The following is a 16,661-nucleotide window of genomic DNA, read 5'->3' as shown; positions in this document are numbered from 1 at the left end:
TTAACTTTTCTTTCAGTGGGAATTTGTGTCAGCCTTCCGACAGGCCCAGCGGCAGCAGAATGCACTGGCAATAGTCAATTCAGGAATGAGGGTCCTTTTTGGAGAAGGGGATGGCATTATCAGAGAGCTATCCATCCTGTATGGGGGTGTTGGTCCAACCATCATCAGTGCCAAGAATTCCTGCCAGAAACTCATCGGCAGGTAAGGCATCATATCCTTAGACCCCAAGTAACAGAGCAGCCCAATCTATGGGGAGAAGTAATTGTGAGAAGAAAAATGCTTAGTACCTTTCTATTTTATGGCAGGGAATTCCAATAATACTTCATGATTATTTCCATGTCTTGTTTTTAGTGAATTCTCAAGTAGGCATGATGGAGAGAGAGTCATGATGGAGAGGGAGGGAGAGAGGGAGGGATGAAGGGGGAGAGAATGCCAATATTCTTATAGTACATGTACATTCTTTATTGTAGGGGATCATTTACCATGATGAGAAATAGATTATGTGAGTTTGTTCTAAAATTAATTCCTAAATGTATTTGCTTACCTGACTTCTTATATTTACAGGTAACTTTAATAGCTAGGGGCTGGGGATGTGGCTCAAGCGGTAGCGCGCTTGCCTGGCATGCGTGCGGCCCAGGTTCGATCCTCAGCACCATGTACAAACAAAGACGTTGTGTCCGCCGAAAACTAAAAAATAAATATTAAAAAAATTCTCTCTCTCTTTCTCTCTCTGTCTCTCTTAAAAAAACATTAATAGCTAATATTTCTTGAGCACTTACTAGCATTTACTAGCATTTAATAGAGAATAGTGGTTAAAACATGAGCTTTAAACTATTGGTGGGCCAGACTGCCTGATCCAACTCTCAGCTCAGCCCCCCCACTACTACATGATCTCAGTCATCATTTTTTGAGGGGTGGGTATTGGGGATTGAACTCAGGGGCACTTGACCATTGAGACACATCCCTAGCCTATTGTTTGTATTTTATTTAGAGATAGGATCTCACTGAGTTGCTAAGCTTTTACTGAGGCTGGCTTTGAACTCGCGATCCTCCTGCCTCCATTTCCCAAGCTGCTGGGATTACAGGCGTGCGCCACCACACCCGGCTCAGTCATCTTACTTAACTTTATGGTACCTCAGTTTCCTTATCTGTCAAAGACAGATAATCATACCCACTTCATAGGGAAGTTGAGATGATTAAACAAAAGAATGTATATACAGTGCTTAAAGCAGAACTTGCTTCTCCCAGGCCATGGAGTGAAGAGATGCTGGATACAGCTTGCAGGCTCATTTTGGAGGAAGTGTCCCTTCCGGGCTCAGCTCCAGGTGGGAAGGTGGAGTTCAAAAGGACCCTCATCATCAGCTTCCTCTTCAAGTTCTACCTGGAAGTTTTACAGATTTTGAAGAGGATGGTAAGTGGAACCGGCCATGTATTAGCTTTCCCAAGACTGGGGGCTTTGAGGGGCACCCAAAGGCCCTGTTGAGTAGAATAGAAAGAAGACCCAAATCAGAAATGCCACGACTTACTGAGTTTCCATTGGGCTGTCTGTGGATGGGTGTGAGTTTGGGGAAGAACTGCAGGTGGAGCACAGTGTTGTGCAGGATTCTATTTAACACCACTCAGTTATTTTGTCTCTGACCTGTTGTTTTTCTAGATAATGTTTAGAAAACTGGCTAATGATTTGAATACATTTTCTTCCACTTATTGAAGCTCACCCATGTTTGGTTTTCTTTTCTGGGCTCAGCTCCATTTTTCTCACCCATATGGTGATGGTGGCAGCCACTGTCCAAGATTATTGTGAAATGGGTCATCATAGAAAAATGGTTTATATGATCCTTGGTGCTTCAGAGGAACCACTTAGTGGTGGTCCTGATGATAGTGGTGATAATCCTAGCGTTCTCTTGCCTGGTCTTCCTTGTGACAGTTAGTTGCAAGATTGTTGGCTAGGGAGGACACAACTGAAAATAAATTCTCTGAATAAATTAATTAGACCCCAAGGAAAGTTGAACTTTATTGGCCTCCCTTAACCCTCTGTTACAGCCAGCCTTAGAGATGAGACTGGAAGCCATGACTCTTCTTGTGGTATGGAAATCAGTGTGTTCACCTTAAATAACAGACACAAAGTCCTCTCTTATCATTGCTTTTGAAAGTACCTTCTTATTATGAATGGGAACAACTAAGAACCAGAATTTTAAGAATGGAAGTCTGAATTTTATCAGAATTTTAAGAATGGAAGTCTGAAGTCATATATAAATGAGATTTGGCACTAGATCATCAAAAGTGGGGAAAAAAATATAGCCAATTTTAGACTCCCTTAATTAAGAGCAAACTAATACAATTTCTTGGTGAATCAGTGATATAATTTAAAACTTCTGCCTTGTTGTAGTTTTATACCTTCCATCAAACTTCCTTTCTTTAAAAATAATAGCCTTTATTAACTTTATTTTCTATTGAAATTATTTAAGTTTTAAAAAATGACCAGGTGTGTTGCTTAAAGTCTTGTGTAAAAACCCAAATGCCTCATTTCCTTCTGTTCCTAGGGGTGTTCTTCCTCCTGTGGAGTGGTGGCCAGGTTCTGTCTCTGTACCCCTTTTCTGCCCACATGGCAAAGTTTCATGATCTTTGCAATTGTGTGCTTTGGTTCTGACTTTTTCCTGGCTTAAGTATTCTCTTTTCTTTTCTTTAGCTTCCTATCATATTGGTGTGTAAGTCCTCAAATAATTTAGGAAAGCATGTAGAGAACAAGAAATGTAGAGATGGTGGAAGCCAGTGACCTACTACATTTATTGGGCTCTTTCTACTAGGTGGGAGCATATGTACCTTCTAGGGTATATGTCCTTAAAGTCAGGGAGTTGCTTGTACTTCCAGGGTTCAGTACTTAATAAATGTTAGACTTCAGAGTAGAAATACTTGCTAAGGCTGGGGGTAGTGGTACATGCCTGTAATTGAAGAGGTTCTGGAGGCTGAGGCAGGAGGATCATGAGTTTAAAGCCAGCTTCAGCAACTTAGTGAGGCCTTAAGCAACTCAGCAAGACCCTGTCTCTAAATAAAATATAAAAAAGGGTAGGGGATGTGGCTCAGTGGTTGAGTGCCCCTGGGTTCAATCCTAAGTACAAAAAAAAAAAAAAAAAAGATACTTGTTAAGAATAACACTAGCCTCCCTTCTAAAATCAATTTGGCACATTCAAGATCATTTAAATATCTCTCATGGTTCTCCTTTTCAGGACCCAGGTCACTATCCTAGCTTAGCAAACAACTATGAGAGTGCTTTAGAAGATCTTCATTCCAGATATCACTGGAGTACATTACAGTACCAGGTTAGTGGCCTTTTATGTTTTCTTTTTAAATTTAGAGTCTGGGCTATAGCACACTGGGAGGTTCCCAGAGTCTCTCAGTGACTCTCAAGCTTCATAAGCCCAAGTGCCCCTTCTGGTGAACTCCCAGCCTCCTGGAGTACTAATTAAAAGCCCAGAACTGGGCCAGAGCTGTAGCTCAGTGGTAGGGAGCTTGCCTAGTGTGTGTGGGGCTCTGGGTTCAATTCCCAGTATCATGAAAAGAAAAAGAATTGTAAACCAATGAGGAAGAATCATTACTGAAAACAGATTTAGCAATGGTTATTTTAAAGAATAATGTGTTTCGATTTTCAAGGCCACACGTTTTGTACTGTGGCCTGTGCTGCTGACTTGAACGAGCTGTTAGCTTGCTGTGTGCTTTCTGCCCTTGGCTTTGTGGTTGTCAAAGCTCAATCAAAGCTGCGTTCCATGTCAGGACTGTGGGCTGCTCTGGTTTTATTCCAGAGGAACAGAAGACAGTCCTTGGAGGTTGGTGAAAATTCAATGACAACTTTTTATGAGAGCTACTGATTTGTTTTGTTCAAACGTGGAGATCCTTTGCTCCCCCAGTTCCTTCCACCTGTCCAAGTGATTTTTCTGTGAGTTCCATTTTAGAGTTGAATCACACAGGAGTTCTAAGAACTATTTTCAAGTTTTCTTAGTATTGGCTGACTGTATGGGGAAACAGAGCTACTCACAGCTTTCAAATGGAATTTTCTGCCATGACATCCTAAAAATATCACCAGAAGTCATTCTGTTGGTAAACTGGATACAATCTGATGTGTTTTTCCTTGAAATTATTATCAAGAAATTTGACTTTGAGAGTTGTATTAAGTTAAAAACAGGAAGAGTGTCTTTAAAACATCAGTTCAGTGAATCTGTTGTTGGATTCAGTTATAAAACTTATAGTATGTCATAACAAACACTGAAGTTGCTGTATACCCCTTGAGGTTTTAGGTTCAATATGTTCAAAAACTCAAATATGCCAAACAGCATTGGAAGTGAATATTTAGAAAGCTGAAAACTGCCATGTTCCCTGGTGTTCTGTAAAATATGGTATTCACAATCTTCAACTTATAAATACCCTAACATTGCTATGGCAATGGAATACATTTCAGCAAGAAACAAATTAGTGGGCATTCAAGCCATCCAAAGAAAATTGAAAATCTTCACATAGTGGATGATATTGAAAGAAGTTGTTATTATAGATTGTAAAACAAAGGTTTGGATGCAGTATATCTCCTACACAGATGAGAGTTGGTTTTGGGTTTTCTATGTCTTATTTCTTTCCCACACATGTGTGAACATTCATGCTGTTAGAGCAACTTCAGCCCTCATAATGAGCATTTTGTCTCCAAATCCATTTATTTGCATTGAAAGCATTTTGAGAGTGTTTATCAACTTTCCATTACTATAACAAACACCTGCAATAACCAACTTAAAAAGAGAAAAGTTTTGGCTTATAGTTTTGGAGGTTCCAGTTCATGATCAGGCAGACCCACTGCATTTAGATCTCTGGCAGGTGCCGGGGGGCAAAAGTAGAGTGCATAACACAAGGAAAACTGTTCAACTCCTATCCAAGCAGCAAAAAAAGACAAAGAGGAAGAGACTAGTGTCCTACATCCCCTTTAAGGGCGCACCCCCAATGACCAAAAACCTCCTACTCAGCTCCTTCTCTTCAAGTTTCCCCTGCCTCTCAATCACCTCTATCACATAGGACTTTAGAGGACATTCCAGACCTAAACTACAGCATACAGCATGCAGCACCACCTTTCTTCAGTATATTCATCACAACTGATAGGAAAAAATTATAAACTCAGCTAAAATAATTTCATACTTGGTTACTCAATAAGATAAAGATATATTTTGGAATTCTCCCTCGATCTTTTGTTAGCTTTTACACAGAACATTTTCAAAAGACTTTTTTTAATGCTATGATACTTTTTTTTTAAACCAAAAAAAGTGTTAGTAATAGAAAGTTTCCAGAGTCTTTATAGATTCATATGAATGTGTTTCTTAGTGTACAAACTTATGAATTGCCTAATATTTTACTTTTGGGAATGAAAAAAAAACTCTTAGGATTTAAAAAACATAATTTTTCACTCAAATGTTGTGCAAGCTGAGAGCCCAATGTAGTATGATAACTCAGCACTTTGGGGGATATTTTACAGAGGAATCAATTCCTATTATCTGTATCATTTGGAAAAACATTCCCATTTTTTTTTCTTTTGATCATCACCTCAGTTCCCTAAAGGAGAAGAAGAGAATTACTGAAAGGTTCTGGCCATAGGAAGGAAGCAATGAGCTCTATCAGTGGAGTTGGTGTGTGTTAGGGCTTCTTCAAATCCCTGCTCATATCTGAACCACCATATGTAAAATTTTCTTTCATTTTCCTGTATTTCTCTGCATTCATAGACTGGTTAAATAGTGCATGGTTCCAGTCCTAAATTACTTTTTTTTTTTTTTATAATTCTCTGCTTTCTAGCTTATGAATCAGGATGAACTCAACAAGAACCAAAAACACTGAGCCAGTATTCCTTTTTGGTGCTGTATATTATGGTCACTACAAATTGAAGTTTGCATTTAAGTAAAGTGAACATGGATATTAAAACAATAAATGCTATTGACCAGCTTTTATTCTATTATAAAACAGTACATTTTTATAAAATAGAAATAAATTCAGTGAATCCTCTACACATCCTATGCCAAGTCAGTTATAAAAAGCACTCCAATTTCTGCACAAATTTGGTTGACATTTCACTTCTTATTTACATTTTGAAAACAATTGGGTTATGTTCATTTTCTAGATGATCCACAACATGTTCCCAAATTATGCATACCACTCTCTCTTTCCCTTGTGATATTCTGGGCCTGTTATCTGCCTGGAGAATTTCTGATCTATCTTAAGCTGAAGTTTTCTTTCCTTGAGTGCCTCCAGTGGGTGGACAGTAGGTGAGGATCACTCTTCTCTAATCCTGTGGGCGGGAGAGGGCTTTGGGGGAATTGTATATTTCATAGCTATCTTTACATAAAGTTCTCCATTGTAAACATGTCTCTCCTCCACTCATGGGATTTCTTCAGTTAATTCAAATTCAAAAAAGACAAGAAAGCCAGGTGTCTGCACGAAAAGGAAACATGTTGGATCCATAGGATCTCAGACAACTTTCCCTTGGCTTTCATAGAACAAGAGCCCTGGGGCATTTTCATTGAACCAGGAATCACTTCAAACCTGGAAAATATGTACCTATAAATGAAACAGGACTTAGACATCTCATTCATTGCCAGTGTGTACTGAACAGACTTTCTCAAACTGCACATTCTGGTAATTGAGTACAAAAACATCTAGGTTTTCTTTCCCTCAGATGCCTTAAATTATACTAAGTTGGAAATAGGTCAGGTTGTAGAGTTTCTTTTTCCTCCCAGTCAAGGTTTTCAACCAGTATGTGTTCTGTTTGTGACTTCTCTCTTCCCACCTGCTGTATAATATAGCCCAATGCTATGGGTTTATCTCAAAAGAAGAATCCCTTCTTGATCCACAGTTCAGGGTGACCCTGTGAACTGCAGAATGGGGTAATGGGTGAGACAGGAAGGGGAGATGTCCCTAACTTTGCCTACACCTCACTCTACTGACTGTGTGCCCCAAGGAAGCCTCTGGGGAACTTGGCCTCAGCTCAGCACCAAATACATTGAGTTATGGAAGAGGCTGCCCAATACTGCTTGTCAGACAGCTCCTCAGCCACAGCTTTTACCCTGGTCTCTAAGCTCAGCCTAGGTCATGTCTTGTAACCCCTTCTCCTCTTTTCTTCATACCTCCACTTCTCTTCCCAGTACCCACCCAACTAGGACTGCTAACAGCTCTTGTATCTGAAATGTCAGGGGAAATGTCATGTTGCTTAGTTTCTGTTTTGATTGGTGCAACATCTTTAAGGTACTCACAGAACCAGGAGCAAGTCATTTTACTCAATGGCTCTCTAAAAAAGAGTAACACCAGTCAATCACTCAAACACCAATGAATCACTTAAATTCAAATCCATTGTCTATCCAAATTGTCTAAATTAAGAGTTTTACTGATTATTTCTTAGAATTCTTCACTCAAAATGGTGGTGGTGGTGGGGCTCTTCTGGTTAAAAACATACTCTCAATATTTTCTATAAAGATTGTTACCATATCATCACATTCTTGCAAAATATTACATGCATCATGTTCATATGTAAGTAGGAAGATACATTTGATAATAAAATTTAAAGAAATACATGAACATTAGCAAAATAACATAACTTTATATTATCAGGAAGAAAGATTTAAATTAATTTGCATATGCAAATAGAATTTCCATTAGAGATGTCTGACATCTATATTCAAAAAAGTGAAAACTCTAAAAACCACATGATGGCTACATATTCCAGTTTTCCTATCGAATTATTGTAATAGGCTTATTATTCCTTGTGTTATTGTGAATAGTGACTGTTTTCATTCCCTGAAGTGTTCTGGTTTGGGTGTAAACCATATTGTTACCCTCTTATAGGAAATGTACATAATATGATTATTCTTGTTTTCTCTATAAAAATGTAAAAATCATATGTTGATTATTTATTAAACAGAATGTAGACCCAAAGCAGCTTCCAAGAGACCCAATTGGCCGTCCCATCATGCATCTGTCTGGTATTAAGCATGCCACAGGGGAAGCCATCTACTGTGATGACATGCCTGCAGTGGACCGGGAACTGTTTTTGACTTTTGTAACTAGTTCAAGAGCTCATGCTAAGATTGTGTAAGTGGTCTTACTCAAAAGGCATTAATGATTGCCTTTTTGTCTAAATCAGTCACATTAATGGAGAGTAATGGTATAAAGAGGGTAAGCTATTTGTTGGTGATGTCCAATGTAAACTGGAGACACAATGGGATTGAAATTTAGTATTTACTACAAATTTTCCCTCCATTAATAACTTCTGTGTCTCCCAAATTCTTTCTAATTGTCTAGCAGAGAATTATGGGAGTAGTTCTTTAACATATTTTTACCTCTCTCATACCTTATTTTCAAATTAACCACATTCTCAAGGATCTGTGGGGTGTGTGGCTGCTCTGAGGAGCCTGTGGTGTGTGTTGTCATCTAGGTCTATTGATCTATCAGAAGCTCTCAGTCTGCCAGGTGTAGTGGACATTGTGACTGCAGATCATCTTCAAGATGTAAATTCCTTCTCCACAGAGACATTGCTGGCGACAGATGAGGTATTTCACTTTTGCTTTCTGTTTGAAAAATGAAGTGCCTCATTTCATGGCATTTCATATTTTCTTAAAGCTACCATCTAATTTGATATGTCATAAAAGTACTCAATATTCTTGAATGCTTATTATCAAATATAATAAGATATTTTTATCTTATAAATATATCTTATAATATAGATATTGAATGCATTCAAATATATTCATTTCCACATAAGAAGTTTACTAGTTATATGAAAGATACTTTGGTGTTTTATATTTTATAATAATTATATAGTATGCTGCTCACAGTATGAAAAAATAAATGAACAGCGGATTATGGCAAGGTTTACTTGCAAATCCCTGCCCCTGGCAAATCTCTTGTCATTACCCCAGTCCCACCATGTCCAAATTTTAAGTTTGAGTTCAAGTGGTATCGTAACTCTGAAGCCTTTTCTTATCCTTGAATTCAGAAGTTCTCTTTCCTTCTCTGAACTAATTCTGACTCATTCTGTCACACTACCATATATTCAGTGGTCATTTCTTAAGGATCTATTATATATGATCATCATAGCTGAACAAGACATGTGGTCCCTGCTCTCAGAGAGCTTCACGTCTGTCTTTAAGAAGTGGACTTTCAATGCACTTTTTTTTTTCTTGCATTAAGCTTATTTATTTGTATATCTTATCTATTCCCCCTGCCTAATATAATTTCTTGAGTGAGGGGCCATCTGCATATTCTGTGTAACAAGGTAAAAGAGTAAAAAAAAAAAAAAACCCAGTGAAAACACCATTACCATTTGAAAGCTTTAACTTGGTCTACTGTATGTCAAGTTACTGGAAAATACAGCAAGGACAGTGGTTAGCTGGTTTTCTGCATAACTAATTCAGACTTCTCAGTTCAATAGTTACACAAAAGAGCTTCATCCTTTGAAATAGTCCCTTACTCTGGCTCTTGCTGGAAGATTTAGTGAATAAAAATGAAAGCTTGACGACCAGAAATCTGAACTCAAGGTTGAAACTCCCCTGAGGTAGGGTTGTATATCACTGGCAGGGGGCAGTGAGAATTACAGTCCGTGCATAAATGTTAACTAAACAAGTGGGATTTCCTGGCTGCACCTTAGAACCTGCTCTTTGAAGTGTGCTTATGCAGACTGTGAGCATCTTAGGGATTGATGTGCCAGGTCACAGGGGCAAAGCCGAGCATCTGTGGAGAGTAGTGCCATGTTGGAGGATTGCCTAGCTGGCCTCACTCCTTTTCTAACACTCATTTATGGCACTTTATGACTTTTAAACATCTTTTCACTGCAGACATTTTTGTAATCATGCACAAAATAGAGACTCCATAGAAGCATCCTCCAGCTTCAACAATCAACATGTTTCACTTCTCTCTCTTCTCTGCCCCCAATGCACCACACCCAACTATACACTAATGTTTTAAATACTATAGTGTGTGTGTGTGTGTGTGTGTGTGTGTGTGTGTGTATGTGTGCGCTCGCTGCTGGAGATTGAACCCAAGCCTTCACACATGCTAGGCAACTTCTCTATCACTGACTAAGCTCTCTAACCCTGGTATCATATTTTTCTGATAACATTTCTGTGTTCACTGTGGAAGACACAATGGTCTAAAGTAGATTATTTTAAATGAATGTTTAAATTTGAGTGTGAACCATAGAATAAGGTGGGAGAGAGAACTCAAATCACCCAGTTCAGACTATTTTTACCTGTTGTGAGCCTTAGTTATCTGCTCCTCTCACCCAATCCAGCTTTCTGTCCTGGTCCCTGTGTGAGCTCCCCAGTCCACCTACCCCATCTGCAGGTGACATGATATTGACTGCGGCCCCCCAGGGAAGGGATGCCCTGTGCTTGGTCATATCTTGGCAGTTGAGTCTTTCACATGTCTTCCTGAGAAGCCTGAGCTCCAGGACAGTTTGTAGGCAGTGACTTGTTCACCAGCAGTGTGGTGTAATCACATGAGAAGTCTCTTTCCCAAATCACCCCCTTTTGTAGATGAGCTACAAATTCTTGGTTCTCCCTGTCTTTGAAAACAGAAGGTTCCTTCTGCAGATTGGCCCTAAATGTGGTCGAACAGCCAGGCGATTCATAGCTTGGTTCTCATAAGCCAGCTGGCCCTCAAGAAGCCCCCTTGACTCGGCTAGAGCCTGAGTCCGCTCAAGGCCGCACCGCCCCTCCCCCTCTGCAGCTGCCTCTGCCCATGATACAGCACAGAGATGTACAGCGCTTTAGAGTCAGCAGGTTCTATAGGCATGGGCAGATGGAGAGGGGTCCTTTATTGTGCATATCAAACCTTGTGCTGTGGGGGGCGGGGGAGATAATGAATGAATACCTGCTCTCCTTGACATCAAAGGTCTTTCTGTGTCATAGGTATTTTGTGTGGGTCAGCTTGTCTGTGCCGTGATTGCAGATACTGAGATTCAGGCAAGACAAGCTGCTAAGCAAGTAAAGATTGTCTACCAAGACGTGGAGCCGCTGATCCTAACAATTGAGGTAATGAGTTTGAGGTGGTGCCAGTTTAGGGAATGGAAGAGCAGACATCAGAAGTATATCAGTTAAAAGTTAAAATGTTTTTGGTATAGTAACAGTAGAACCTGATTCAAAGTGACTTTCCAAAACACAGGGACTCTATCAACTCAAACTAGATCAGTATGAGCAATTTGTCCAATTTATTTTTGCCTCTCAAGGGATGAGTATAGGCTCATCCCTTGTGCACACAGATGGCAGCTGGGAAACATTGGTTTCTGTGTTCATGTTCAGTGACAAAAGGAACTCTATTGTCTCAGCATTCCAGGCACATATCCTGAAACAACCCTAATTAGGCCACTTGAGTCACATGGTGAATTAATGACTGGTCAGATAAATGTAGGAGCTGTTTGTTAACACTGAAACTGAGGGTGGGTCATATTTCTTGGTAATGCATGGGCTATAGAGCGAGTGCAGGAAACCTATACAGAAATCTGAGCATTGCTTGGAAAGGAGAAGGTGAGAAAAATGCTAGATGGACAGCTAGCAATGTCCAAGACTGTGGGTCTATCCTGTAGCTCTGATTCACCTCCTCTCAGGATCTGGACTGATTAGATCTTCTATGAAGCAAATCTGGGAGATACTACTTTTAGATTCTTAAATGCATATCTTAAATGAATGTGGAAATAGATCATATAATGCCTACAGGAATTTTGGCAACTTGAACAAATTGGAGAGTTGCATTTTCTATTCTAATTTTAGACAGATGTTGGAAATCTATAGAGGTGGTAAGAACCATCTCCATTAAATGGTAAGTGTTCTGAATATCCACTGCTTCTTATAATAAGGAAAGCATGAAACCTCCTGAGTAGACTAGGTTCAGTCCATGCAGGCTGCATGTACTCTTGGGAACACAGTGTTACCCTCATAATATAATGAGCACATGGTTCTCTAGGTGACTAGCATGGTCTGAGGTGGAAAGAGGAAATGACTTGGCCAAGGTGAGTGTCACCATGAGAACCTGACCTTGAGGATGTTTTCTGTCATGAGACTTTATGCCTAGGAACATGGCATTTGTTTCTGGAAATTTTACTTAGCATTTTAAAATTACAATAAAATAATGTCAAGAAGATAAAAACCGAAGTTTGTTTGAGTGAGGCCTTGCAGATGTCCCTGGCCAGTTTCAAATTCACACATTCTATTCCCTTCTCAGGCCCTATCATTCTTATGTTGCCTGCTGTTCCTACTTACTTTATGTATTCCTTTCCCCAAATTTTGCTTTTGAGTTAGGATTACTTCTTAAGAAATTATTTACATAATACCCCATAAATTTTTTTTGTAATTTTTTTCCCAATACAAGTGGCTGAGTATCCACCCTTCCCTTCTCCACATTCCAGCCAAATGAAAGTCCAGTAAATAAATAGATACCCTCCTCCCCTGCATCCCCACTTCAGCCAGCAGATACCTGATTGTCTGCCAGAGAATATCAGAATTATGGAAAAGAGTTACCTCCCACTTGGTCAGAGATAAAATTCTCCAAGGTCAGTCAACTGGATCAGAGTGTATTTAAATCCAAGTTGATAGTAGGAAGCTATGCCTGGCTCCCTACACATTAAAGTCCTGCTAACACTTTCCTAACCAATGAATATTCAGGAAATTGACTCAAAATTATTAAAAGAGCAAGGAGAAGTGAAGTTGAAAAAGCTTAAACTTTAAAAAATGGAGTTTATAAAAGGTAGCTTCTTTCTTCAACTTGGAATATCTGAATCTTTAATTAATAAGAAAAGCACTGGAGTGTGAATTAATTCCAGTAGGAAGTATGTTATCAAACAAAATAGGATAACAAGAAATATATCTATCACTAACACCAAAGTTGAACCTGGCTTATATCTGGTTTTGGTAGTTTGAATTGGGAAACTCTATCAAAACTCTTGGATGCGGGGTGGGGGGGGAAGCTGAGGATCATGTGAAAAAACATGTGCTCCCCACCAGAGTTTCTCCTTAAGCATCATCATCCACAGCTCCATCAGCTGGCAGCTTCGAAGAGCTCTGCGTGTGGGGCATGGATCTAAGGTGGTTTTGTGCATGATTTCATTAAATGCTCACAGCAATCCTATGATGCCAAACAACTGCAATGACCATACTGATGAGGAAACTCAAAGACAGTTACCCAGGGTCACATTGCTAACTGTAATAGCAATCAACAAACACTTTGTCCAACAGCCTGGACCTACTTTCTCAGTGGAGGAAATGACAGGATGACAAAAGAACATCCCTATAAGGTGTGTGGACAGGATAGGTCCAGACAGATACTGATGGCTTGAGAGATGCAGAGTTAGGAGAACCCTCAACTGCCAGCAGGTAGGAATTTCATGGATGAACGATAATCCATGGTGAATCATGCTGGCAGGAACTCACATGGTCCATTCACCGACAAACACATGGATCACAGTAAGATAAATTCCCAGGGATAGGTAACAAAAAACCAACCTAGGCTGTTGTAGCTACATTTTTATTTATGTGTGCCACTGCACTCCTTCTCTGGGGACCAGGGAAGCCAGTGTGTAAGTGGATTGGTGGCACCTGGACAAGGCTGATAATAGAGATTTACTTCTAGGATTAGTGGTTCCAGGTGCTCCACTTCTCTCTACAAATGAAGTGCTTATGTCCCCAAAGGAGGAGGGCGAGACCAGCAGGCAAAGCCACCATGATCTCAATCATTAGTGTCTTTGTCTAGCATTTATTGAACATTTAACTATATGCCATACAAGCCCTTTACATGTTTCATTTCACAACCGTCTTGGACCTATATGCACAACTGTTACTTCCATTTTACAGACGATACTCATAGAGGGGAAGTAAAAGTCCACAGTAAAACAACTAGTAAGTGGAGAAAATCGATATAACTCTGGGTGCAGCCGCATTTCTGAACCAGTGTGCTATGTGGCCCTGGATACATAAAATAAGTTGTGGATTGAAGACAATAATTGGCCTGCAAAATACTAGTTCCATTCTGGGATTGCCTCAGTGCCAGTTTTTTTTCTAAATATACTCAGTTTCTTTGGACCTAACACTCAGATTTCCATTGACTGAGGAGTCTCCAGCCCTGGTTCAAGGCTCATAGGATTGTGGGAAAGTGCCTTGATTGGCACCCAAGGGTGTGGCTAGTGCCCTAGGACTGGATCTCTTGCAGCCTTGCAACCTTCTCTGTTCTCTTTCTAGGATGCTATCCGACATAACTCCTTCTTCAAGACAGAAAGGAAACTGGAATATGGAAATATTGATAAAGCATTTAAAGTGGTTGATCAAATTCTTGAAGGTAAAACTATCTGAAAAAAAATAGGGGGAGAGAAAATAACCAGGGAAGCCTTTTGAGCAGGTCTAATTTAAGCCTTCCTTTGCCTTCTAAAAATCACCTGACAGGCTCAGTGTGTGTTGCCCTTGAAAACAGGCACTTCATTCACATATGGATTTCCCTGTGTCTTTGGTGTGGGATTTACAAGGGACCCTGAAACTGAGATTACTTTTCCTAACCCTGTGCTGTCGGGCAAAGTACCAGTAGACACTTTCATATTAGTGGCTGTTTGGTTTTTAAGGACCTCATGAAAATGTAAATGTGCCTGGAGAAATCATTCTTACGCCAATAGTGGGATAAAATTGAATCTCAGGGATTACTTGATCAAGTTGGTTTCCATCCTAGAGAGTTGAGATCAACACCCTAGGGTGAAGGGAGGGGGCTGTGGGTGGGGCTGCAGGGATGTGCAGACAGTGAAACAAGGTGTTAATGCTTTGTTAATTCCTGGGCACAGCGGCACATCCTTGTAATTTCAGTTGCTTGGGAGGTTGAGGCAGGAGAATGGCAAGTTCAAAGTCAGGTTCAGCAACTCAGTGAGGCCCTAAGCAACTTAGTGAGACCTTGTTTCAAAATAAAAAATAAAAGTCTGGGGATGTGGCTCAGTAGTAAAGTGCCCCTGGGTTCAATCCCTAGTATCAAAAACAAACTTTGCCAACTTTACAGGCTTAAGGAAGAACAGGTCTATCTAATATTGTTCCAGTTCTGTTTATTTTAAATGAAGTGAATATTGAACAAAATAAACTAGTACTACTGCAAGCCCTGAACTCAAGCCTAGTGGCTATGTGTGGGTTCTCATAAGTTGTTTAAAAACTTTAATGGAAGTTAAGATCTGAGTTCTCGAAATTTTAATGTTTATATTATGTAAATGAGACAGTCTGTTCATTCTCCTGTTCTCTCTTTGTGTGTATATGTGTGTGTGTGTGTGTGTATATGTGATATTTACTATACACATTAGATTTTGTGCTCAGGTTTTCTTTACTCGGATTTTGGATAAGATAGGAACTCTAGAGTGAAATACAAAATATTTCCTTGGGAATCTTCCTCAAACAATTTACAAATCACTGTTATTGGGTACATTTAAAAATTTTTTAAAGTTCTACCTTCCATCCAACACTTCCCTCTGATTTTTATCACCCCCCTCCCGCCTTCCTGTGGGCTCATTTGAACAACTTTTAGAATTCCATTTTGATTTATCTGTATTTTGGAGTATATCTCCTTGTATAGACTTTTTTAGTGAAAACTCTGTCTGTATAAATATATATGTATAACTATGATATATATCCTATATGTCAATAACCATGATATATTTATATATCACATATATTTACAGTCAGTGATATTTTATATATAATATCAACATTTTGCTAGTTTAAGTGTGAACCTTACCTCCCTTTCTGTCCCTTTACTCTTCCCTATTCATAATATAATTGTCTTAAATATTTCCTGTACATACATTGGGAACCACACAAAGTATTGCTACAATTATATTTTAAACACAATTTAGAAAACTCAGGAGGAGAGTTATATTCACCTGTATTTTTATTTTTTCTGAAGTTGTTTCTTCCTTACAGATATTCCCGTTTCCTTTTATTTTTTTTTAAGTCATTTCCTACCTATTCCAAAAACTTTCTTTAGCCATTATTTTGGGATAGGTCAGTTGTAAACAAACTCTTAGTTTTCCTTCAGCTGAGAATGACATGGTCTCCATTTAATTCTGGAAGAATATTTTTACTGAATAGAATTCTAAGTTGATAGACCTTTTAGAGCTAGAAAATTTGGTGCCGCTTCCTCTGGTCTCTATGGTTTTTTATTTTTTATTTTTTGGACAGAGGATTGAATGCAGGGCCTTGCAGTACACTCCAACCATTTTTATTATTTTATTCTTAGACACAGTCTTACTAAGTTACATAAGCTGGCCTTGAACCTGGGATCCTCCTGCCTTAGCCTCTGAATAGCTGGGACTACTGGTGTGTGCAACCTAGCCCAAGAGAAACCTGTGGTCTTTTTTTTTTAAGAGAGAGAGAGAAAATCTTTTACTGTTTATTTTTTAGTTTTCGGTGGACACAACATCTTTATTTTATTTTTATGTGGTGCTGAGGATCGAACCCAGCACCCTGCACATGCCAGGCAAGTGCGCTACCACTTGAGCCACATCCCCAGCCCAACCTGTTTTCTTTGGTAGTGTGTTTTCCCTACAGATGAGGTAGTATTTTTCTCTCACCGCTTTCAAGACGGTTTTTTGTTTATATCGCTTTTTTTCTTCAGTTTTCTGAAGTTCAGCTGTGATGTAT

General features: G+C 39.3%; 1 protein-coding gene across 1 annotated transcript in view; it reads left to right on the top strand.

The window, feature by feature from the left end:
* Nucleotides 1-16,661, top strand: part of Aox1 (aldehyde oxidase 1) — a 69,416-nt gene that overhangs the window by 23,713 nt on the left and 29,042 nt on the right. Inside the window, exons 14-20 of the mRNA XM_027925027.2 lie at nt 17-201; nt 1,249-1,411; nt 3,225-3,317; nt 7,934-8,103; nt 8,447-8,561; nt 10,920-11,042; nt 14,238-14,334. Of these exons, the coding sequence (XP_027780828.1) occupies nt 17-201; nt 1,249-1,411; nt 3,225-3,317; nt 7,934-8,103; nt 8,447-8,561; nt 10,920-11,042; nt 14,238-14,334 (946 nt within the window). The remainder of the gene's footprint in view (nt 1-16; nt 202-1,248; nt 1,412-3,224; nt 3,318-7,933; nt 8,104-8,446; nt 8,562-10,919; nt 11,043-14,237; nt 14,335-16,661) is intronic.

The sequence above is a fragment of the Marmota flaviventris genome, chromosome 11 (genome assembly GCF_047511675.1).
Source record: "Marmota flaviventris isolate mMarFla1 chromosome 11, mMarFla1.hap1, whole genome shotgun sequence".
Lineage (NCBI taxonomy): Eukaryota > Metazoa > Chordata > Mammalia > Rodentia > Sciuridae > Marmota > Marmota flaviventris.
Note: the sequence above shows the minus strand (reverse complement) of the source record. Positions and strands in the feature narration are given on the sequence as shown.